Consider the following 23872-nt stretch of genomic DNA (forward strand, 5'->3'; position numbering starts at 1 on the left):
CATTTAGGCTCTTTCCATGTTTTGGCTATTGTTGACAGTGCTGCTATGAACATTGGGGTACATGTGCTCCTATGCATCAGCACGTCTGTATCCCTTGGGTAAATGAGGGACAGTTGTTCTGTACCTCAGCCACCATTCAGAGTTGGCAGTTCTGTTATTTCAGTCTTCCATTACGTGTGGTGGCCCAAGTGTATTTGACATTTTTTCAGCTGTTTGCCATCATGACTTTGGTGAAATGTCATTTTAAATCTTTTCCCCACTTAAAAAAAGTTTATTTATTTATTTTGATAAAGAGAGAACATGTGTGCATGTGAGAGGGGTTGGGGCAGATAGAGACGCAGAGACAGAATCCCAAGCAGGCTCTGCACTGTCAGTGTAGAGTCCAGTGTGGGGCTTGAACCTACAGACTGTGAGACAGACCATGACTTGAGCTGAAATCAAGAGTCGAATACTCAACTGACTGAGCTACCCACATGCCCCTCCCCACTTTTTAATAGGGTGGTTTCTTATTATTGAGTTTGTACAGTCTTTATATACTCTGAATACAAGATTCTGTCTGACTTGTGTTTCACAAATATTTTTCTCTGTTGGTGGCTCATTTTTTCATTTCCTTAAGCAACTTTCAAACAGCAGATGTTTTCAATTTTGATGAAGTCTAGTTTATCAATTTTTCTTTTGTGGATCATGCTTTTGATATCAGCTATAAATGTTGCCTATCCCAAGGTCACAAAGATTTTTCTATGTTCTCTATTTTCTTTTAACAGACTTTATTTTTTTAGAGCATATATTTTCTTCTATAAGTTTTCTAATTTTGAGTTAATTAAAAAATTAATAAACATTTAAAAATTTATTTATTTTGAGGGAGAGAGTCAGAAAGCAGGGCAGGGGCAGAGAGAGAAGGAGAGGCTCCCAAGCAGGCTCTGTACCGTCAGTGCAGAGCCTGATGTGGGGCTCAATCACACGAACCATGAGATCATGACCTGAGTCAAAATCAAGAGTCAGATGCTTTACTGACTAAGCCACCCAGGTGCCCCTTGAGTTAATTTGTACACATAGTACACCTTTAAGGTGTGTGTATGTGTATATATTTGCATATGGATGTCCAATTTTCTAGCACCATTTGTTGAAAGACTATCCTTTCTCCATTTAATTGCCTTTGTACCTTTGTCAAATACCAGTTGACCATATAAGTGTGGGGCTATTTCTAGACTCTATTCTAGAGTCCACTGATCTATATATCTCTTGATAATACTGTACTGTTTTGTTTAGTAAGACTGTACACTAAGTTTTAAATCAAGTACCATGAATCCTCCAACTTTTTAACAACTGTTTTGACTATTCTAATTCCCTTGCCTTTCTACTTAATTTTTGAATCAGTTTATTGATGTCTGCCAAGTCTGCTGGAATTTTAGTTGGGACTGCATTGTATCCAAAGATAATTTGGGGAAATTAACTGCCTAATGATCCATGAACATGTGTACCTCTCCTTTAATTTACACCTTTGATTTCTTTCATCAGTATTTTATGGTTAGTAGCATACAGATTGTGCAGATATTTGTAAGGTTTATACCTAAGGATTTCATGGTTGTTGGTACTGTAAATTGTACTTAGAAAATTCTACTTCCAACTGTTCATAAGTAGTATACATAAAAACAATGGAATTTTATATATTGATCTTGTATCTAGAGACTTTGCTAAACACACTTACTAGTTTCAGTTTCTTTTCTGTAGATCTCTGGGATTTTCTATGCAGAGAATCATGTCATCTAGTAAAAAAAAAAATTTCATTTTCCCCTTCTGGGCTGGATACCATTTCATTTTTGGCATTGCCGTTGACCTCCTGTACAGCCCTGAACAGAGTGGTGAGAGCAGATATCCTTGCCTTGTTTAGGGGGATACTTTCCCAATGTTCCCAGTTTGGGTGGAAGTATCTCTATCTTTTTTGGAAGATACTCTCACTGAACTCCATGTACCCTGGTGGGCTCCTCTGTACTCTTCATACCTGCCTGCACTGATTTGGCCAAATCTCAGACACCCTCTGACACTATTTTTCCCTCTCCCCAGAAACCCTCCTGGCATGCAGAGACGTGGACAGCTCTCTACTCTAGGAGAGCTCTCATTGTTACGGCTCTCATGTGCTAGCTCCAGCTATCCCACCAGCCCTAGGCAAACCAGTATCTCCTCCACGGGGACCCTGCAGGATGGAGATGGCCAACACGCCCTGCCCAAGCTGTTCTTCTACAAGGTCCATGAGCTCAGGAACTTCCACAAGTCCCTGCCCATGTCTCTCTCACACTGCAGCAGCAAAGATAAAAAAAAAACAAATTCATGCTTTTGATTTACATTTCTCTTACGATCATGAATTCAGAGATGCCAACTCAGTGTAGAGAACAATCCAGCATGCTGTATGGAGTGTGATGCCCACTAATGGCCCTACAGAGTGCGTTGCTATCTGCCACTCTTTAGCGTGTGTGTGCGTGGAATAGGAAGGAAGAGGGTTATCTAGAGACCACATGCCTACATAGTTTCTCCCCACCTGGGAGATAGGAGTGTTCTCTTAAAACTGAGGATAGTATTTAATCTTTTTCTTAAGGATTTTAATAGTAAAAATCAATGACTATAAGCATAAAAAGTGTCATAATCCTCCACATCACCATACTCAGGAAAGAGCTCAAATGGGGACATAAGTCTTGAGGGGAGAAAGACAGGTCAGGTCTGAAGCCATCATTTACAACTGATTCATGAACAGACATCCACACTCAAGTTCAAGTTCACTGGTGCACGATACCTGTTACCTGAGAGCTGACATAAGCAACTTGAGAGGTGGCGGTTAGAGGAGGCTGGGTCATGTGACACACACATGCCCACGGGAGTAGCTGGCCAGCTCTGTGAACAAATGCTGCCACCGTTGTTATGCCATGCACCATGAGCTCTCATGAATCCGTACCACTGAGAAAGCAAAAAGACACGTAGGCTCCAGCTTGGAACAGGGAGGCTGACTTGTGACCCACCATCAGTCTCACCTGGGTCCAGGCACATGAACTTGCAGCACTCCTTGGGGTCCTTGCGGTACTGCTGGCAGCCCTGGGGCCTCTCACAGAGAGCAGCCACACACATCTCAGGCTCCCCACCGTGGCAGGTGCAGCTCAGGCATGGGTCGTCTCCTTTGGGGGTGAAATAGAACCCTTCATCCACTACGTTGTCCTTGATGTCAACACATGTTTGACCTGCAACAAGCACACACATGCCTTCTATACGTGTGCATTATCAGCAGAAGGAGCCCTGACTCCCGCCACCTGGGGGACGGATGACAACAGAGGAGAAGGCAAGATCAGCCTGGGAGCCGGCCCGTGCTGGAGTGTGTGAGTCTGCCCCACGGCGCAGGGAGTGGTCACTACAGCTCGCTGTTAGGACAAAGCACACTTGGTCAGGGCACACCTGGCCATGAGCTGAGACAGCTAGGGGAGAGAGGAGTGCTAGATTCAGGGGAAAAGCCTGTGGAGAAGTGTTAGCTTTGAAGTGTTTGTCTAAGCAGTTTACTTAGAGGTTTCCTCAATTTTAAGATGCAGCTGCTATGCCTATTAACCATTCTAGGACGCATCTGAGAATCTGTCACAATGAATTCCCCAAGAAGCTGCTACTTCTGCTCATGAAGACAGTCCACCAGTCCCAACACACACACACTGAACTCTGTACAGAGCTGACCTGGGGCTAGAAGAAGAAATAGCCATGGCCAGAGACAAAAGGGAGCTGAAAAGTCAGACCCCTAAGCCAGTAAGCAGACACAACAGATAACCTGGAGGAAGGGATGAGTGATGAAGCAGGGGCAGCTCTCCCAAAACATACATGGCCAGTGAAAGGCAAAGGGAAATGAGAAGTTTGTTTCAGTGCCTAAATGGAGTGGAGAGGTTTAGAAAAACCCATCAGAAATCCCACAACCAGGTGACTGGGGTCAAATCTACCTAACTCAAGTGGTCAGAAATGTACAGGGAAAGAAATTCACATAGAATTATACTCTGTTAGAAGAGAGAAAAAGAATGAAGAAAAATGAGCAGCCCTCCGAGAAATGCAGGACACCATCAAGTGCACCATCATAGACTAAATGAAAGTACCAGGAAGAGTAGAGAGTGGAAGGAGAAAAAAATATCTGAAGAAATAAGGGCTGAAAACTTGCTAGATTCACTGAAAAACAAAACCTATATATAGGAAGCATAATAAACTCCAAGTTGGATAAATGCACAAAACCTAAACACATCAGACACATCATAGTAAAAGTGCTAAAGCTGAAGAAAAGGTGAAAACCTTAAAAACAGCAAACCAGAAATGACTTGTTACTGATAAGGGAGCCCTCAGAAGATTGACAGCTGACTTCTCAGCAGAAAGAACAGAGGCAAGAAGGCAGTCGGATAACATAATGAAGGTACTCAAAGAAAAAACTGGTCAACTAATAATCCTATATCCAGCAAACTCAGCTTTCCAAACTTGAAGGCGAAATAAAGACTTTTCCTGGAAAGACAAGATCTGAGAGAATTTGTTGCTTTCACACTCACTTTACAAGAAATACAAAAGGAAAGCCATTTTTATTAACCTCCCTAAAGGAAGTTTTTCAGGCAGAAAGCAAGAGACCCTCAGAGAGGAATCTGAATCCATATAAAAAACCAAAAAGCACCAGAGAAGATAATTATGTAATTATGAAAGACAATATCAATGAGTATTTTTCCCTCTTAACTTATTGAAAAGGCAATTGTATAAAATATTGTGTTTATAATGTCGTATTGGGCTTCTAACATATAGAAATGTAATGTATGTGTTTGCCAATTAAGCCCAAAGGAGGTATGTGGAGGCAAAGCTGTTTTGGGCTAAGGAAAGGACTGGCAGGTGGTACTTAGGTGCTGAATGGTATACTTTAAATGGGCGTATTATAAGGTGCAGTAAAGTCTTGTATTGGGAGTGACTTGTTCTGCGAGTGTTCCCCAAGACTAGCAAACATGTCTAATAAATTTTAACTTGATAAACAAGCGGTGACTTGCAATATGATACTGCATGTCACATGAGCACAACTGAGCCAAAGGTTCTTCTTTCTCTCTCTCTCCCTGCAGGATTGTGGGTAACTGTCTCCCATGCTTGGATGCTCAGTCTCAGGCTGCAGTGTTTGTAGTAATCAGTGATTTTTCAGAACGTTGGAAGGTCCCCACAACTGGCACTAGTGTATTTTTTCTCACTTCAAAGCACCTATGGACAGTTGTTTGCTTTTTCATACAAGAGTAAGCCTAGGAATGCTTTGCTTCATTATAGACAGACCCTTTCCTCTGCTGCCTTATTGTCAGTTACATTAAATACAGTGTATGACACATTTATTAATCCTGTACTGTAGTCAACATCTATGTGAGCATATACAATGGCCCCCATGCAGAAGAAGATTCCATGGAGGCAATAGAGAGCAGTGATTCCATTAGTGATAATGAAAATTGTGTTACACAATAATCCTCCTCTCCCTCATCTCCCTCACACCAGCCATGAAGGTTTTCAAAGGTAAGTGCAGATTAACTTATTTTTCTTTCTATTTTGTGTTTTCTTTATTATTCTGTATTATATTACAGTACTGTAATAATTTTATATGAATATTTTGGGGTTGTAGAACAAATCACCTGAGTTTCCATTATTTCTTATGGGGAAATACACTTTGATATACAGTGCTTTGGATTACAAGCATGTTTCTAGAACAAATTATGCTTGCAAACCAAGGTATTACTGTATGTGAATTTCATCTCAATAAAGGTGTTAAACAAAGATGTTGGCTGAGATCTTTCCATAATTAATCAAACACATAAATCCCGAGAGGTCCTAAAAGTACAAATAAAAATAAATCAATAATTAGACACAATGTGATAAAATCTCAGTGTGTCAACGAAGAGAAGCTCTCAAAAGCAATGAGAGATCAAGATTACCTCCTGTCCTGTGTTCCTTTAGGCAGGTCAGTTAGGTGTGGCCACAAGAGGGGCGACAGTGGAGGCAGAGGAAAACAAAGGGTATTATACTCATAGGTCCTGGACCGACAGAGTCCTTGCATGCCAAGAGGAATCACACAGGAAGAGCACTAACACTGCTGCTCAACCAAGTGAGTGGGAAGCAGAGAAGGAGTGAGGACCCACAGCAAGAACTTTATTGGGGGTCAGGGCAGAGAACAGAAGCAAAAGCATGAGGGGGTTTCACTGGAGCACTTGAAATGTCACTAGGTCAGAGTCAGGAGAGGACACGAATGAGAACTTATGTCAGAGGCCAGCCTTATCAGACTGGGGCACCCGGGTACCTGGGTGGGGTGCTCATAACAAGTAATAAGTTTTAAAATTTATAAAGCACCTATAAACCAAGGAAAGGCATATGACAGTTCAGAGCAAGAAACAGGCAGAAACAATAAAATAACATCTTCAAAGTCTTGAGAAAAATTAACTGTTAACTGACAAATCTATACCCAGCTAAACTAATGTTCAGAATTGGAGGCAAGACTTACAGACTTCTCATACAGAGAGTAATAGAGTGTAACACTAACAACATAGTCTCACCTCAAAGAGCTGCTGATGAATCCATTTGAGAGATAAAAAGCCAAATCCAGAAAGAAGTGGGATGCAAGAGGAAATAATAAATAAGAAACTAATAAACATATGATAAAATATATATAAATGCTAACTTTTTAAAAATTTAAAATAACTTTAATTTTGTTTTTCATGTTTTTGAAAAATAATATTTGTTATTTCTGCTTATGAATAGAAAATTCATGTCCAGAAAATATATTTGTCTTTTTTTTGTTTTATAGTTTATTGTCAATGTGCTAACTTCTTAAAACAAGTGAATCATTTAAGAAGTGTTAAAACAGGGGTGTCTGGGTGGCTCAGTCAGTTAAGTGTCCAACTTTTTCTTTTTTAAAAATTTATTTACTGGGGCGCCTGGGTGGCTTAGTCGATTAAGCGTCTGACTTCGGCTCAGATCATGATCTCACAGTTTGTGGGTTTGAGCCCCGTATCGGGCTCTGTGCTGACAGCTAGCTCAGAGCCTGGAGCTTGTTTTTAGATCCTGTGACTCCTTCTCTCTCTGACCCTCCCATGCTCATGCTGTCTCTCTCTCAAAAATAAATAAAAACATTAAAAAAAATTAAAAAAATTTTTTTAAATGTTTATTTATTTTGAGAGTGAAAGAGAGAGAGCTTGCACATGTGAGTGGGGGAGAGGTAGAGAGAGAGAGGAGGAGAGAGAATCCCATGCAGGCTCCATGCTGTGAGCACAGAGCCCAATGGGGAGCTCCACCTCATGAACCAAAAGATCATGACCTGAGGCAAGATCAAGAGTCAGACACTAAACTGACTGAGCCACTCAGGTGCCTCAAGCATCTGACTCTTCAGATCAGGTCATGGTCTCGTGGTTCATGGGATTAAGCCCCATTTCTGGCTCTATGCTGACAGTGCTAAGCCTGCTTTGGAGTCTGTCTCTCTCTCTCGCTCTCTCTCTCTCTCAAAAATAAACATAAAAATAAAAGAAATGTAAAACGAAGAAAAACTAAAGTAACAGACAACAAGTATGGGTAATTCAGAAGCTGGGGAACAACTGGAGCTAAAGAAATATAGAGTCTTTGTATTAACCGGAGTAAGTTAGAGGCACTGACTGTCTTTAGATTTAAAAAATAAATCAATTATGCCTTTAAAAATGTAAGGGTAACCACTAACAGGAAGGGCAGATATCATTTCTGAACCAGTATAAGAAAAAAAGAGACTAGAAAAAAGTTGATAAATCTCATGTTAAGTCAGGAAAAGATTAAAAAAAAAAAACAACAAGCAAAATTCCGAGTAAACAGCACAGAACAAGGTGCTAAAATCAACTTGAAGACTTAAAAGAGTACAAAAACACATATTAAAAGGAAGGTAGTACAAGATTATGTAATAGTAATAAAAATAGTTCCTATATATTGAGAGCTTTCTCTATGCCAAGGACTGTTCTTTGCACTGCATGTATGTTAACTAATCTCTCCCAACAACACAGTGAGGTGGGTGCCCTACTAACATCTGTTCCTGATGTGGAACCCAAGGACAGATCACGAAATTGCCCAAAGCCAAACCTGGATTTAAAGCCTGGCTATCTGATTATTAAGCCTCTTATCACCATTTTGTAGCTACCACTAGAAAAGAAGTAAGATTTTAAGCAAAGCAAACAAAAATTACTATGGATAAAAAGGGATCATTAACACTTTGATAAAAAGGTTCAATTCATAAAGAAGATATAATAATTATGAGTACTTATGCCCCCAGCAACATCATCTCAAGATTTTTAAAGCTAAAATTAGAGAATCATCAGGGAAGAATACATAAATCAACATCCACAGCTGAAAGATTCAAAATACATCTCTTTTAGCAACTGATGTATCATGCAGCCAAAACAGACCTGAACAATGCCAACAGTAAGCCTGAGCTAATAAATGTATAAAAAATCACATGACCAAGAGTCCAAGCACGTAGGGAACAGTAACAAAAATTCTAAAGAAAGAACATGAGAATGTCTTCCTGGAAGGTGGAAATACACGGACTAGGCTGGGATAGGAAGCATCTTCTGGAGGTTGGGAATATTCCACATCTTGATTTGGGAAATGGTTATACATGGGTACAAATTCATCAAACTTGCATTAAGGAAAAACCCTGTATATATGGAAAACTAAACTTTAAATGCCTTCTCTTAGAAAAACACTAAAAATTAAGGAAATAAGGATCTAACTCTAGAAGATGGTAAAAGAAAAGGGTAAACCTAACGAAAGTAAAAGTATAGAAATTGATGGTAGAAAATAATAGCACAGAAAACAGATATACAACGATAATCATTTACTATGCAAAGCTGGTTATTTACAAAGATGAATCAAAGAGTCAAATTTTCCATAAGACTAACAACAAAAAAGGAGGAAAGTAAAAATATTAGGAACCAGGGGTGCCTGGGTGGCTCAGTCAGTTAAGCATCTGACTTTGGCTCAGGTCATGATCTTGCAGTCTGTGAGTTTGAGCCCCACATTGGTCTCTGTGCTGACAGCTCAGAGCCTGGAGCTTGCTTCAGATTCTATGTTTCCCTCTCTCTGTCCCTCCCCTACTTGTGCTCTGTCTTTTTCTGTTTCAAAAATAAATAAACGTTAAAAAAAAAAGAATGAAAAGGAGGCCATAATAATAAACACGAATGTTTCAAAAATCATGAGAATTGGACAAAAATGAATTAGAAAATTTAGACATATAGGCAATGCCATAGATAAACAGAACTTACCAAACTGACTCAGAAAGAACCAGATAACTTGAGTTATGTCCATAATAATTAAAACAACTAAATTAATATCAAAGATCTACATCCAACACACACACACACACACACACACACACACCTTAGCTCTGTCCACTGAAAGGGTATAAAAGTCATGAGCATAACTAGTGCCCAGGTCCTCCTCTGGAAAAAGGCTGAGTCCAAAGGGTACAAGATAAACTAGAGAAAGAAAGCACACAGAAGGAAATAATAAAGAGCAATAATCAAGTGAAATTGAAAATAGAGAAAAATCAATGAAACAAAAAGCTGCTTCTTCAAGAAAATCAACAAAATTGATAAACCTCTCACAAGACTGACAAAATCAAAATGGGAGAAACACAGATTACCAATGGCAGGAATGAAATAGGGATTATCACTATAAATCCTGCAGCCATAAGAAGGTTAATAAGAGAGCACTATGAACAACTCTATGCTAAGTTTGAATATTTACAAGAAATGGATCAAATCTTTGAAAACCACAAACTATCAAAAATTCACTCAACATGTATCAGACAATCTGAACTGTCCTACAACCATCAAATAAGTTGAATTCATAATTTTAAAACTCCCCCCAAAAGAAATCTCAGGCCCAAGTGGTTTTATTGGAGAATTCTACCACAAGTGGGTATGGGAATAAAGGAATAATAGGGAGGATATTTGTGGTGTTGGAACTACTCATATCTTGACTATGTTACAGGAACCTACACAAATAATAAAATTCTATAGATCTCTCTCTCTCTCTCTCTCTCTCTCTCTCTCTCTCTCTCTCTCTCTCACACACACACACATACAAATGAGTACAAGTAAAACTAGAGATATCTGACCTGATCAGTGGGTTGTGTCCAAGTCAATATCCTGGCTGTGGTATTATACTACAGTTTTACAAAATGTTCCCATTTGGAGAAATCAGGCAAAATGCATAAGGGATCTGTCTGTCTTATTTCCTTTAAATGCATCTGAACCTCAATAAAAAATGTCAAAAAAAAAAAAAAAAAGGTGGCGGCTGGGTGGCTCAATCAGTTAAGCATCTGACTTCAGCTCAGGTAATGATCTCAATGCTTGTGTGTTCAAACCCTGCATCGGGTTCTGTTCTGATGGCTCAGAGCCTGGATCCTGCTTCAGATTTTGTCTCTCTCTCTCTGTCCCTCCCCTACTCACACTCTCTCAAATATAAGTAAACACTGGGGCACCTGGGTGGCTCAGTTGGTTAAGTGTCCGGCTTCTGGCTTCGGCTCAGGTCATGATCTCATGGTTCGTGGGTTCGAGCCCCGTGTCGGGCTCTGCGCTGACAGCTAGCTCAGAGACTGGAGTCTGCTTTGGATTCTGTGTCTCTCTCTCTCTCTGACCCTCCCCTGCTCGTGCTGTTTCTCTCTGTCTCTCAAAAATAAATAAAAAACATTAAAAAAAGAGATAAATAAACATTTAAAAAAGCCAGCATAAACAGGTCAAATTAAGCATAAAAATAATGGTAGTGATGAATTATAACCAAGCTAATGTAATAAAAATCTAAGAGTGCATTCTAATATAAAGAAATTAATAAATGGGGCAGAGGGGAATGCTTTTCCTTACAAAAGAATGCCAACCAGTAAATAGGGAAGAAATGAAAGAGTTAGAAAATTGCCAGTACATGCTTAACATCAGAGGGTACAAGTTTGATGAGGCATAATAATTTTACATAGTTTCAAACTATCTCTCCACATACTACTTATTAACTAAAAAAAGGGGAAACATAGAACTTTACAGTGGAAAAATCTGGCAACCACAACTTTCATCCAGGGATCAAAGCTAATGTCACCAATGTCAGGGCAAAGTGACACTATATGCCTCATGATTTGATATATCTAAGACGCTAAATATACAGACAATGGCTGTGTCGAGTCTGTTTATAAGCCCACTGGTGGCATTTTCCACCTGTTTGGTTTTTTTTTTTAATGTTTTAGTTTTTAGAGAGAGAGAGCAAGTGGGGAAGGGGTAGAGAGAGAGGGAGACACAGAATCCAAAGCACGCTCCAGGCTCTGAGCTGTCAGCACAGAGCCAGATGCAGGGCTCAAACCCACGAACCATGAGATCATTCCTGAGCCAGAGTCGGGCACTTAACCGACTGAGCCACCCAGGCGCTCTGTTATCTGCCTTTTCCATTGGAACTTCAATTTACCCTCAAATGGTTCAGAAGAAATATGCAGAGAAAAAATGATAAGCAAATGTGGCAAAATACAAGTAATTGGTGAATCTATGCAGGGGGTATAGGAGAGAAAGTTTTTTATAATATTCTCACAACTTTTCCCTAAGTTTGAAATTAGAGTGGACCCTTGAACAATGCAGGATTTAGGGGCTCTGACCTCTGCATAGTTGCAAATCAATGTATAACTGTTGACTCCCCCAAAATGTAAGTACTAATAGTCTACTGTTGACCCAAAGTCTTAGTGATAACATGAACAATTAATGCATATTTTGTGTTATATGTATTAAACACTGTATTCTTACAATAAGCTGGAGAAAAGAAAATGTTATTAAGAAAAGCATAAAGAAAAGAAAATACATTTACAATAGTGCTACTGTATTTACTGAAAAAAATCCACGTATAAGTGGATTTAAACCCGTGTTGTTCAAAGATCATTAACTGTGTCTAAATATCAAATTACAATATCACCCACCTCCCAGGCCCAGATGGTCTTAAAGAGTATGGTCTACCAAATACTCGAGGACAAGATCATCCCCAACTTGTGCAGACTGACTAGAGACTGGTAAAAAAGAATGCTTCCCAACTCGTTTCATAAACTGAATGTAAATGTGATATAGAAACTAGTCAAGGAGAGCACAGAAAGGACCATAACAGGCCAAGCTCACTTCTTAAAGGAGTTTAAAAAATCCTAAATAAAATTATCAGCCAAGCAAAACCAGCAATAGATACACGAAAAACCCGAGATGGTTTAACATCAGAGAATCTACCAGTGTCAAAAAGTAAATGATGGATCAAACCATGTATTATAAACAAAACAGCAATACAAGTCAGCAAAGAAAAGCCACGTAATCCCAATAAATGCAGAAAATGCATTTACATTTCAGGAATGTAGAAATTCCTGGCAAACTAGGAATAGAAGGGTACTTCCTTAACCTTAAAAAGGTATTTTGTCAATCTTAAGGAAAGTGCCACACCATATTTAACACTGAACACTAAAAGCTTTCCCCTTTAGGTTGGGAGGATAAGAACACTCACTGCCAGCACTTCTCATCAACACTACGCTAAAAACCTTAGCAAGGAAAGGAGCAAGGGGGGGAGGGGGAAGGTAAAGAAATAAAAAGTAAAGATTTGAAAGAGAACATAAAAATGTCTAAATAGAAAATCTAGGAGAATCCAACCAAGTAAGAATTCTAATAACAGAGCTGAGAAAATGGATCCTAAAATTCATGCAGAACAAAAGGTCAAGAATTGACAACATAAGGGGCAAAACACACAGAGAGAGGCCTACCACCAGCTAGGAGGATGTATCTCAAAGTTCCCGTAAAGACAGCATGGTATCAACACAGGCCTGACAAACAGCCAAGGGTCAGAATGGAGTCCACAAACAGGCTCAGACATCTATGAACCCCTGACCCATGAAAAATCAGCAGGGAAGGGGATGATGGTCCATATTAATGGTGCTGAGATCATCGGCTGCAACCCAGCCTGGATTTGATTCGGCCTCCACCCACTGCAGAGGGGCCTGGTGAGGAGCCCTGCCCTCAGTATGCATAATACACTGCAAGTCCCTAAAATTGGAGGAGACCCTGATGTGGACTGTGGGTGAGTGAGAGACAGGGAAAGACCACAGGTTGAGGTGGGGAGTGGCCCAGTTGTGAAGTGAGCAGTCTTGGAAAGACCTAAGGAGAGTACAGGTAGGTGACCAAGGCAGTCAGAAGCTCTAAGACATCACAAGATGTACCATGTCCTCTGTCACCATTCTCATTTAATCTTCTAACAACAACGAGATGAGGAGGGCAGGAATTATCACCTCTACGCTGGGAAAGAGAAAAGAGGGCTCATGGATATCAACCACTGCCCAGATTCCTGCCCTCTCCCCACAGCACCTGTGCCCCTTCAGAGTGGGGTGAGAGCCAGGCAAGGAGCTCCTACCACCCCACTGAGACATAGGGGTCTGCCCTCGTGTACCGTGATGTCCAAGTCTACTCAAGGTTGACGCCAAGGTCCAGAGACCAGACAGCCACATACTCGTGAGAAGCACTTCCTCACAGCTCACTAGGAGTACCAGACAAGGTGGCTTACTTCTTTTACAGAGAAATGAAGACTTCTCGTAGCAGTTCTCCGCATGCCAGCTGTGCAGGTCGTGGTGGCGGAGGGTGGGAAAGTGGAAGCACTGGAGTTGGGCGCAGAACACGTTGTCACTTTCCGACATGGCCGAGGCGAAGATGGGGTCTGGCGGCAGGAACACTTCTGAGGAACCTGCGGGAGAAATAACATGATGTCAGCCTACATGCCAATCACATGCGGTACCTCTGGGGGCCAGTGTCCCCCAAACTGGATGATCAGTCAAAGGGCTTGTGGGCCACCAAGAGCTAGCTGCACCACGGTCTGGGCATTTGTTCATGACCTCCCCTAGTTGCTATGAACACAGCTCTTGGCAACGTGAAGAGTAGAATAATGGACCAAGACATGGTGGATTAAAAAGTAGATGTTCAGATGGACAAATAAACAGAGGAGGGAGGGGGAAGTCCTCTCTTACAACAGGGTATGGACTACTAAAAGGAGAAGGGCTCAAAAAGGCGCTAACCGCACAGGTCAGGGACACCCAGTTCAGGCACAATTGTGGTTCTAATGCCCAACAGAGGCAGCAGCTGGCTGAGTGAACTGGAAAGCCTGGCTCCCTGGGCCCCCCTCCCAGCTCCAGGGAGACCTGTAACTCCCTGAACTCCTGCCTTCCAAGCTGGGGATCGGACAATCGGAAATCAGGCTGCCCTGGCAGCCCAGGGTGGGAGTGTGGGGGTGCTGGGAGAGGGGGCTGTGAACCCCTAAGCCTCTCTTATGCAATGTTCCAGGAGATGCGACTCTGGCCTCACCTGGGGCACAGCAGAGTCAGCTCCTAGAGCCCATTCTCTAGCTCAGAGAGCCCTCTGACACTAGACCCCAAGAGGTTCCTTGAGGCTAACCCAGATGTGGGCCACTGGAGATCATCTCACTTTACTAAGATGTCAGTGCAGTTTACCCTTCAGCAGAAACGAGGCATTTCCACACAGGCCTTTTCAACTCCGCTTGTTCCCAAGACCAAGCGTGGAGGTCAGTTTTGAGGATCCAGGCAGTATGAAGGCAGGATTTCATCCCATGGACACTGGGAACACAGCCTCCCAGCTCCCTGACAAGGGCGGGAAAATGGGCTTTCGGGAAGCATGGTGGGCTAGAAGCCCCGTCCTCAGCTGACACCCCTGCTAGGGAATTCTGAGGCCCCAGTGGTCAGACTCACGGGAGGGCCATGGACGGAGAGCAGGGGAGAGACCCAGGCTCTTTGGGGTGTCTTCCCACACCATTTGGAGAGCCTGCCTCCATTGCTAAGAATAGGTGCTGCCTTGAGCACTGCTATCTTTCTTCCAGGCCCCCTGCTCCCCAACAAGGCCTCCTGTACCCCTTGTGGCCCTCTTCTTTTCCTTCAGATGCCCCTTCACTTGAGGAGTTGCCTCTGTTCTTAAAAACAGCTTTCTTGGGGCACCTGGATGGCTCAGTCAGTTAAGCGTCTGACTTGAGCTCAGGTCATGATCTCACGGTTTGTGAGTTTGAGACCCACACTGGACTCTGTGCTGACAGCTCAGAACCTGGAGCCTGCTTCGGGTTCTGTGTCTCCCTCGCTCTCTGCCCATCCCCCACTTGTGCTCTCTCTCTCTCAGCCTCTCGAAAATAAATGTTAAAAAAACTTTTAAAATGAAATAAAAAATAACTATTTTCTTCACTATTTGGCTTCTTGTCTCATGGGCTGAAAATGAACAGATTCATCTCATCCTTTATTAAAAAAACAAGTCTTTAGCCCTGAGTCTATCTGCCAGTCCAGAGCACAATCTCAGCGCAGTACTGCAAAGCTCTGACCAAGACCACTAATCACCTGTCAGGGTAGAGTCCTGGGACCTGGTTCCTACCTTCTGTACTCCCTCCCCCGCGCCCCCCACTGCCTTGAACCTGCCAAAGCCAAGTTGAGAGTGGAAGATGGGGTGGGGTGAGGGTGACTTAGGCCCCTTAAGCCACCAGATGAAGGGAACAGGGAGGGCTGAGTGGAGGGGGCTCCTCTCACCCACTGGTGACCATGGGACCACCCGGGCCTCCTCACTCTGTGGTCAGAAGCCCCGTTTACCCTGAGATCATGAGGGCCTGCAGTTTCTTGAAACCAGTGACTAAAAAGACCATATCCCCTTTGACAAACTTACTTCCTTTCAAGTCTTCATTTATTTGCCCTCTCTATGGCATCTCATACTCCATTTTAAAAAAATGCTCCATCCTTTCTCTGCCAGGAACTATATGTGGCTCATCTCTAAAACACTCAGTGTGGTCTTCAATTAGCATCTGCAGTGGGTTGAGGAATGTATCCCCCAAATTCATGGCCATCTGGAACCTTAGAACGTGACCTTGTTTGGCTCTCAAGGTGAAACCATCAGGAATTTGGGGTGGGTCCTAAATCCAAGGAACAGTGTCCTTACAATAACGGAGAAGACAGAGGCACACGTGGGAAATGGCCATGGTAGATGGAACAGAGCCTGGAGTGTGGCTGTACAAGCCAAGGAACACTGGAGCCACTACACGGTGGCAAAGAAGCAAGGAGGGACTCTCCTGGAGACTGTAGAGGGAGGGCGGCCCTGCTGACACCTTTATTTTGGACTTCCACTTCCAGAACTGTGACAAAGTAAACCCGTGTTAAGCCACAAATTCGTGGTACTCTGTTTGAGCAGCCAACGACATCTAACAAAGCCTCCTAATTATATTTCCCACTGATTTAACAAACACGCACAGCGCCCATCCCATAAACAGGCACTCGGGGTATAGTGGGCAGTAGCCAGAGGCAGAGATCCTTGCCTTGCAGAGCTCACATCGGAGTGGGGGTATAAAAGCCAGAAACAGATGACTTACAAACCTAATGAGTAAAGTATATATGAAGTCAGAAGGTCACAGCTACTATAGGAAAAAAGAAAGCTGGAGCTTGGAGATGAAGGCCTCAGAGCAGTGCCATGGAAGCAGAGAACGGAGGGGAGGGGTGACACAGACTGCTTTGGGCATCGCACACCACCCCCAGGGTCACTGCTTTGCTAGAAGGACTCAGGGACCTGGCCTGTGACAGGAGTGAGCCCCTAGAGTTGTACATGCTGAGACAGGAAGATAGTGAGGTCAAGTGCTGAGCATGTCTTAAGTAAGCAAATCACACAATGTGGGCACATCAAACCCACAGGAGGCTTCCATTTTTATATTCTAATATAAATATCACATATAATAACCAGAAACTGAAATGACACTGCTAATAGCAATGGCATTGGGGCCCTGTGGAGTGGCTTATGGGAAAATGGGGATGATTCCCTTTAGACAATTGGCTTTCAAATTTGGGTCATCAATGTTATAAAAATGGTACCCCATATTCTCTGGCAGGGGCAGCTCTCAGGCTCCATGGAGGGTACCCCAGAACCTGGATGCTGCCTTAAGTGTCAGGATCTCAGAACCCTGGCGTGGGGCTGTACAGACAGAAGCCAGAGGCAGAGCCTCCCTCCTGGGGGAGAGACTGTGGGAGGAGGCCCCTCTCACAAGCAGAGCTCCAAATTTAAAATGCTCCTGGGAGGCTTAGTCATTAAGGACCCGAATTCAGCTCAGGTTATGATTTTGTGGTTCGTGAGTTTGAGTCCCATGTCAGGTTCGGTGCTGACAGCTCAGAGCCTGGAACCTACTTCAAATTCTGTCCCTCCCCTGCTTTTGCTCTGTGTGTCTCTCTCTCTCAAAAATAAGTAAACATTTAAAAAATTTTAAAAACGCACTTGGGGAGTGTGGTGGTTCATACATGGGTTAAGAGGTACATGTTTATGGATACTACTCTGCAAGCACCACTGTGCTGATACACAACGCACACTTATAAAACTCACAGAAAAACTCTGGATGTAAATGAAGTGACTATTTTTTTTAAATTTTATTTATTTTGAGAGAGCATGAGCACACACACAAGCAGGGGAGCAGCAGAAAGAGGGAGAGAGAATCCCAAGCAGGCTCTGAGCTGTCAGCTCAGAGCCCACAACAAGGCTCAATTGTGAGATAATCCTGAGCCAAAATCAAGAATCAGATGCTTGGGCCTCCTGGGTTGCTCAGTCAGTTAAGTGCCTGACACTTGATTTCAGCTTGGGTTGTGATCTCACAGCTCATGAGTTCAAGCCCCGAGATAGGCTCCATGCTGATGGTGCAGAGCCTGCTTGGGATTCTGTCTCCCTTTCTCTCTGCCCATCCCTCCTGCTTGCTCTCTATCTCTCTCTCGAAATAAATATAAAAACAAACAAACAAAAAAGGAAATCAATATTAAAATAGGAAAAGAGTCAGATATTTAACCGACTGAGCCACCCAGGTGCTTCTGATGTGAGTATTTTTAAATATCTTCCCATGGTAGCTTCCTACCACCATTTGCTCATATTCTTAGGCATAGTCTTTTCTTTGGGTAAGTCTGCCATTGATGACAAAAGACAAATCTGCTTCCCACTGCTGTTGTGATGCACCATCTGTGGGCCAACAGGCCCTGCTGGATCCCCTGTTTGGAAGCAGGTGGCATCTGGCAAACAGCTCCTTTCCAAGCAGAAGTGGGGGCTCTGACACTGTCTTGTTTGCTGAGGGTGTGTTTTCAGTGTTGTCTTCATGCTGCAGTTTCTTAGCAGAAACCTTTAAAGATGCTTTTGGTATGGATACTTCCAAACAGACACAAAAGCAGAGGGAAGAATATAATGAACCTCTATGAAGCTCTGTCGTGGATCACAGCAGTTCATCCTCCACATTCGTCCACAGCACCACACTATGGTCATATCTCTGAAAATCCATCAGTCAATCTCCACTATAAATCCTGACTCAGCTTCCCTAACTGTCCACCAAAGTTTTTATAACTCCCTTCACCATCCGGTATGCACCAGAATTCACTGTGGTACATTGAACTGGTGCAGCCACTCTGGAAAGCAGTATGGAGCTTCCTCAAAAAATTAAAAATAGAATTATCCTACGACTCAGCAAGTGCACTACTAGGTATTTATCCAAGGGATACAGGTGTACATGAACCCCAATGTTTATAGCAGCACTATCAACAACAGCCAAAGTATGGAAAAAGCCCAAATGTCGATTGATGGATGAATAGATAAAGATGTGGTACATATATACAATGAAATATTACTTGGTGATCAAAAATAATGAAATCTTGCCATTTGCAACAACATGGATAGAACTATTATGCTAAGTAAAATTAATCAGAGAGAGACAAATATCCTATGACTTCAATCACAGATGGAATTTAAGATAGAAAGCAGATGAATATAAAGGAATGGAGGCAAAAATAATATAAAAACAGGGAGGGAGACAAACCAGAGAGACTTTTTTTTTAAATGTCTATTTATTTTTGAGAGAGAGAGAGACAGAGTATAAACAGGGATGGTGCAGAGAGAGGGAGACACAGAGTCTGAAGCAGGCTCTAGGCCTGAGCCACCCAGGCACCACCCATAAGAGATCCTTAAATACAGAGAACAAACTGAGGGTTGCGTTGTTAGGTTGGGGGAAGGGCTAAAGGGGGTGAGGGGCATTGAGGAGGGCACTTGTTGGGATGAGTGAGCACTGTTTTTATATGTAAGTGATGAATCACTAAATTCTATTCCTGAAATCATTATTACACTATATGTTAAGTAACTTGGATGTAAAAAAAAAAAAAGAATTCAGGTACTACATTTGGATTTCTGTTTTTTTCTTTTTTTAATTTCTTTGAACTCAGAACAAATGATGTTGAGCAGTGTCAAGTATCTGGGTCGGCTATCTTGTAGTAGAGGAATTTTTTTAGTCACATATGCATTTTGTGGCTACTACTTAAATCCAGAACAGACCTGTCGGGTCTACTTACAGCAGGCACAAGCGGCCAATAACATGCTGCACCCATGCAGAGCTGCCATACAGTGGGGCCACAGCATCGTCCGTGTGAGCGCCTCACTCTTGCCTCAGGCCCCTCACACACTGAGCCACCGCTGCCAGCGTGAACACACTTGGTTTTTCTAATTTCAGGTTTGCTCTCTGAATGCCCCAGTGGAGCCATCCATGGAGACAAGCGTGGCCACGAGAGCCTACCTGGGACCTCTGTCATTCTCGTGGCAGGGATGAAATGAGGGTCCTATGGTCCCCAGCTCAGGCCAGACATGCTATCATGCTATGCAGACTCATGTCTCCACTTTTTAACCATGTGTCAAGAAGAGAGCAGTGTCCAGGAGTGTCTATACTGTCCTGAAGGTCAGTGCCCTCTGCTGGGGCCAGGGCAATGGGCCTTCGCCTAGGATGCACATCCAATGGCTGTACTTGGGGCCATGAGGAGCTACTAGATTTATCCACTACAAGGCATATGGTGACTCTCGGGCTTGTCATCTACTCTGGTGGGAAATCTAAACATTACAGTCACACACTCTGGGTATGCAAATGGGGGGACATGCCTACAGTAGGCTATTTTGGAGGATACAAGAATGGGATGATTTCTCTAGTAGAAGCAAAGGCTGTAGGTGAGGCCCTTCTGCTGGGGCCTCTGCACACCATCTCTGCTCCCTGCCCCTTTCCAGCTACCAGGCTCAGCACCCCTGCCCCGTGGGACCCTGTTTCTCTCTGGGCAAGTCAGGTGCCTGAGGCTTTTGAACACCGATCCTGTCTGTGCTTTCACCAATCATTCTGTATAGATCTACCACACAGCCACTCAGGCTGGGAAACAGGTGGGCTCTGAGTTCACTGCCCCTTCAGACTCCACAGTGAGGTGGACAGAGTGAGATGTGTGGAGTCCCTGGGACCACCATTCCTCACTTGTCCTTCTTGGAGACACTGAAGACATCCACAGTGGGACTGGGACATGTTTGGGGAAAAAGAACAAGACCCAAGTTCAAACCAGAGGCCCAAAAAATAGCCCCAAAGAGAGGCCTGACAAGGGCCAGGGCAGGGGAACATAGCTCAGGGAGCAAGTGAAGAGGCCATGGCCAGGGCCTGGGAGAAATGTGCCAGTGCCAGGGCAATAGGGCAGGAGGGGAGGGACAGGCAGGGGGTAGGACTCAGCTGCCCATAGCAGACATGCTTCCTTTTACGTTGGTGTTTTCAAGCAGCTCAGCACAGAATCCTTAAAGATACACACACACACACACACACACACACATCCGCCCCGCCCCCCCCCCCCAATCTGTTTTAATTCCATCTCCCTGATAGCTTTCCTTCCAGTTTGGATTCTACTTCTGGATGTCTCTATCCTAGAGGCTTATCCCTCCCTCTCTGGCCCATGTCAGCTTTCCACTCTGTACATTCATTTTTATATCCCAATTACAGTCCTTAACTTAAAGAGAAAATGGACAGCCTAGAAATCTGGAGAAGGCTCTAGCCCCCACATGGGGCCTGAAAGAAGGGCCTTGGGGGACCTGCCCAACATCACAGCGCTCCTTGCAACCCAGGGCTCGCTCCTTTCCATGAGCCCTGCACCGGGCACTCGTACAGGCCAGGCACTGCTGGGGAGAAAATGGGGAGCCCCCAACAGTACCCCCTAGTCAGGATGATGCACTACCCCAACATCAAACTCAACAACTCTTCTGAAAGACCAGAAAGACTTACCCTTGAACGCTACCTCCCAGCGGCCTTCTAAGGAGCGGTTCCGGCTGGTGATGACATACTGGTAGCCAACCCACAACCTGCAGCAGGGCAGAAAGGCAGGAGACTTCAGCACAGTGAGGAAACAGCTGTCAACAGCGTACGTGTGGGCATCTTACAGTTATACGGACCTTTAAAATACCAAGCTTCTAGGGCACCTGCATGGCTCAGTTGGTTAAACATCTGACTTTGTCTGAGGGCATGATCTCACGGTTTGTGAGTTCGAGCCCCGCATCTGGCTCTGTGCTGCCATTGCAGAGCCTGCTTCAGATCCTTTGTTCCCCTCTCTCTGCCCCCCTCAACTCGTTCTTGTTCTTTTTCCCCCTCTCTCTCTCAAAATAAGTAAACTTAAAAAAAAAAGCTTCCAAAATATTAATGATTTTTTTAAGTTTTGAAGCTTAATTTCAATAAAATGCATTAAAATTCTAAACAATAAATTTACAGGTCAGAAAAAGGTATACTGTGGGTAACTCCTGCCAAGACTATTCTTATCAGCTGATCCAATAAAGTTTTCACATTCTGAGCAAGACCGTCTTATTCATGTTGAATATATATAGCTTCATGAATGCAACTCTGTGAACATACTAAAACCACAGAGTGGTGCATTCTAAAGGGGTGAATTTTATAGTGTGTGAACTACATCTGAATAAAACACAAGCCCTTATGAATCTACACTGCAGTGTTGGATACAACTGTGCTCATGGTCTCCTGCTTGGTCTCTGCTCAGAGCCAGCTCGCCCCAGACCTGCAGTATGCTCCTGAACATGCACGTCACAGCACCGAGGGGGCCGTGCACATGGACCTGGCCGACTGCCACAACCACCTGCTGAGTGTGTGCCTCTCACTCTAGCCTTCCAAGCCCCAGTTCTGGAGATGCCTATCAGCAGGTCCAATGCCACTGTGGGAGCCCTGGCTTGATGCCACTCTCGTCCCTTTAGCTTACTGCCATGCACACGCCTGCTATGGGGAGACTGGGAGCTTCTCTACCCAGTGGGCAGAGCCCTCTCATTTCTCCATGGACTTACAATCACCCTGTGATCTAGAAGATCTAGAAGTTATTTGTCTCACTTTGTAGCTGTAGAAGGAAAATGGCAAGGTCTCATGATTTGTCACAGTGCATAATGGTGGAGACCGAATCCAGTCAGGGTCTTGAAATGAAGGCTTGCTCTCTACCTGCCATGGTCATCAAGCTCTGCAGGATCCCTGGGAGGGAGCACTGGCCATCTGGCCACACCTACAATCCATTCCCTGACCCCCCACCAGTGTGGAAGGGGCAGTATGATGCCAATACCAGAGGAGGAACACCACAGTCTTTGGCACATACCTGCCCTCTAACAAAACTCCCTAAACTCTGGGCCTGGGAAATGCTGGCAGTTGGCTATAATTTCCACACTTTTTGCAATGTCAGAGAGCCTTGGGGACAAGAGCCAGGCTCTGGAGCTCGACAGCCTGGGCTAGAACCCAGGCATGCCCCAGCTAAAGTGTACCTGCAGTCCTGTGTGCACCCCCCAGGCTTGTCTTTTCACCCACTGGCCTCCTGTGGTTTCTGGGAAGACTGAAAAAGGGCACCCATGGAAAGCACTAAGCACAGGGCCTGGCAGAGGCCACTCTCTTGGATCCTTCCAAGATCCCCACCCACTGTGTGCCCCTCAGGCCAGGTTCATGAAGTCCATCAAACAGCTCCTCCTGACACAGCTGCAGCTGAACCCACAGATGGGAGCCAACGAAGGGGGCTGGCCCGAGGTGACATAATGTGGCTGCCCATCTCTGCACCTCTGAGAGTTCTCAAGATCCCTTTGATGGCCATTCTAACCCCCAGATCTCTGTTTCCAGTGGGCAGGGGTGCGCTTCCCCAAAATGCCGGCTGCCAGCAAAGCCTGAGGAGTGTCCTGAGTGGCCAGAAACCATGTCTTCACTGGGCATCCTCTTTGCTTGGCAGTGGCCTGACCTCAGGCTCAGGACTCACTTGTGTTGGTCCTGCCAAGCGAAGCTCCGTTCTGGCTGGTCCCATTCCTGGGCCAGGACGAAGCGCAGCTCCTGGTCGGTGGAGAAGGTGGCGAGGGAACCGTTGACACGCTGGCAGGTCTGCGCGGCATCCCAGTAGTTCTCTCCACTCAGGTAGACCCGGTAGCAGCTGGCCGTGCCTTCATAGTGGTGCCATCCTGTCGGGCATTTCCCTAGGAAACATGAAGGGCGGGAGGGGAGTTGTCCCCTAAATTAGGATCCTCACTCCAAAATGAGATTAGATATGCTGCATCTGAGCAAAGGTCAGAAATCACCCCAGAAAAAAACAGAGAAACAGGCTCAAGAGGCAAGCTCTGCCTGTAAGACCACATATGCTGTGAAATGCAAGTATCTCTAAGACCCAGACCCTGCCTGAGGCACAGGCACATTCAGGGACTCATCTCATTTCTGTAAGGCCCTTGATTTCCTTGGTATAAGGACTGGCTGCCGAATGCATTTTGGTAAAGCGGATTTCATTCTCAGATGAAGTCTGGTTGACAAGACGGCAGGTCTCTCCAGGCCAGCTCACTGCAAGGCCTGGTGGGAGCCTGTAGAAAGGCTCCGGTCTGAGACCACCCTCACTGACCCAACACTCGGCTCTCTGGCTACTCGACCAGCAGGCGTACTGCTTCCCAAGCCCGTTCCTCAGCTTTCCTTTTCTCTTCATGTGGGTACCCGCCAGCCGTCCCCTAAAACACAA

The 23872-nt window shown here is 44.3% G+C and overlaps 1 protein-coding gene across 3 annotated transcripts in view; it reads right to left on the reverse strand.

Annotated features, from left to right (window-relative positions):
- DGCR2 (DiGeorge syndrome critical region gene 2) overlaps positions 1 to 23872 on the reverse strand; it is a 93231-nt gene that overhangs the window by 7902 nt on the left and 61457 nt on the right. For 2 of the 3 annotated variants that reach the window (XM_029921343.1, XM_029921344.1), the window contains 4 exons: positions 23135 to 23345; positions 21133 to 21209; positions 13585 to 13761; positions 3024 to 3227 (listed from right to left, as the gene is read on the reverse strand). In XM_029921343.1, the coding sequence (XP_029777203.1) occupies positions 3024 to 3227; positions 13585 to 13761; positions 21133 to 21209; positions 23135 to 23345 (669 nt within the window). Of the gene's footprint in view, positions 1 to 3023; positions 3228 to 13584; positions 13762 to 21132; positions 21210 to 23134; positions 23355 to 23872 lie in introns of all 3 variants that reach the window. The other variant, XM_029921342.1, reaches the window with a different exon arrangement.

The sequence above is a fragment of the Suricata suricatta genome, chromosome 14 (assembly GCF_006229205.1).
Source record: "Suricata suricatta isolate VVHF042 chromosome 14, meerkat_22Aug2017_6uvM2_HiC, whole genome shotgun sequence".
Taxonomy (NCBI): domain Eukaryota; kingdom Metazoa; phylum Chordata; class Mammalia; order Carnivora; family Herpestidae; genus Suricata; species Suricata suricatta.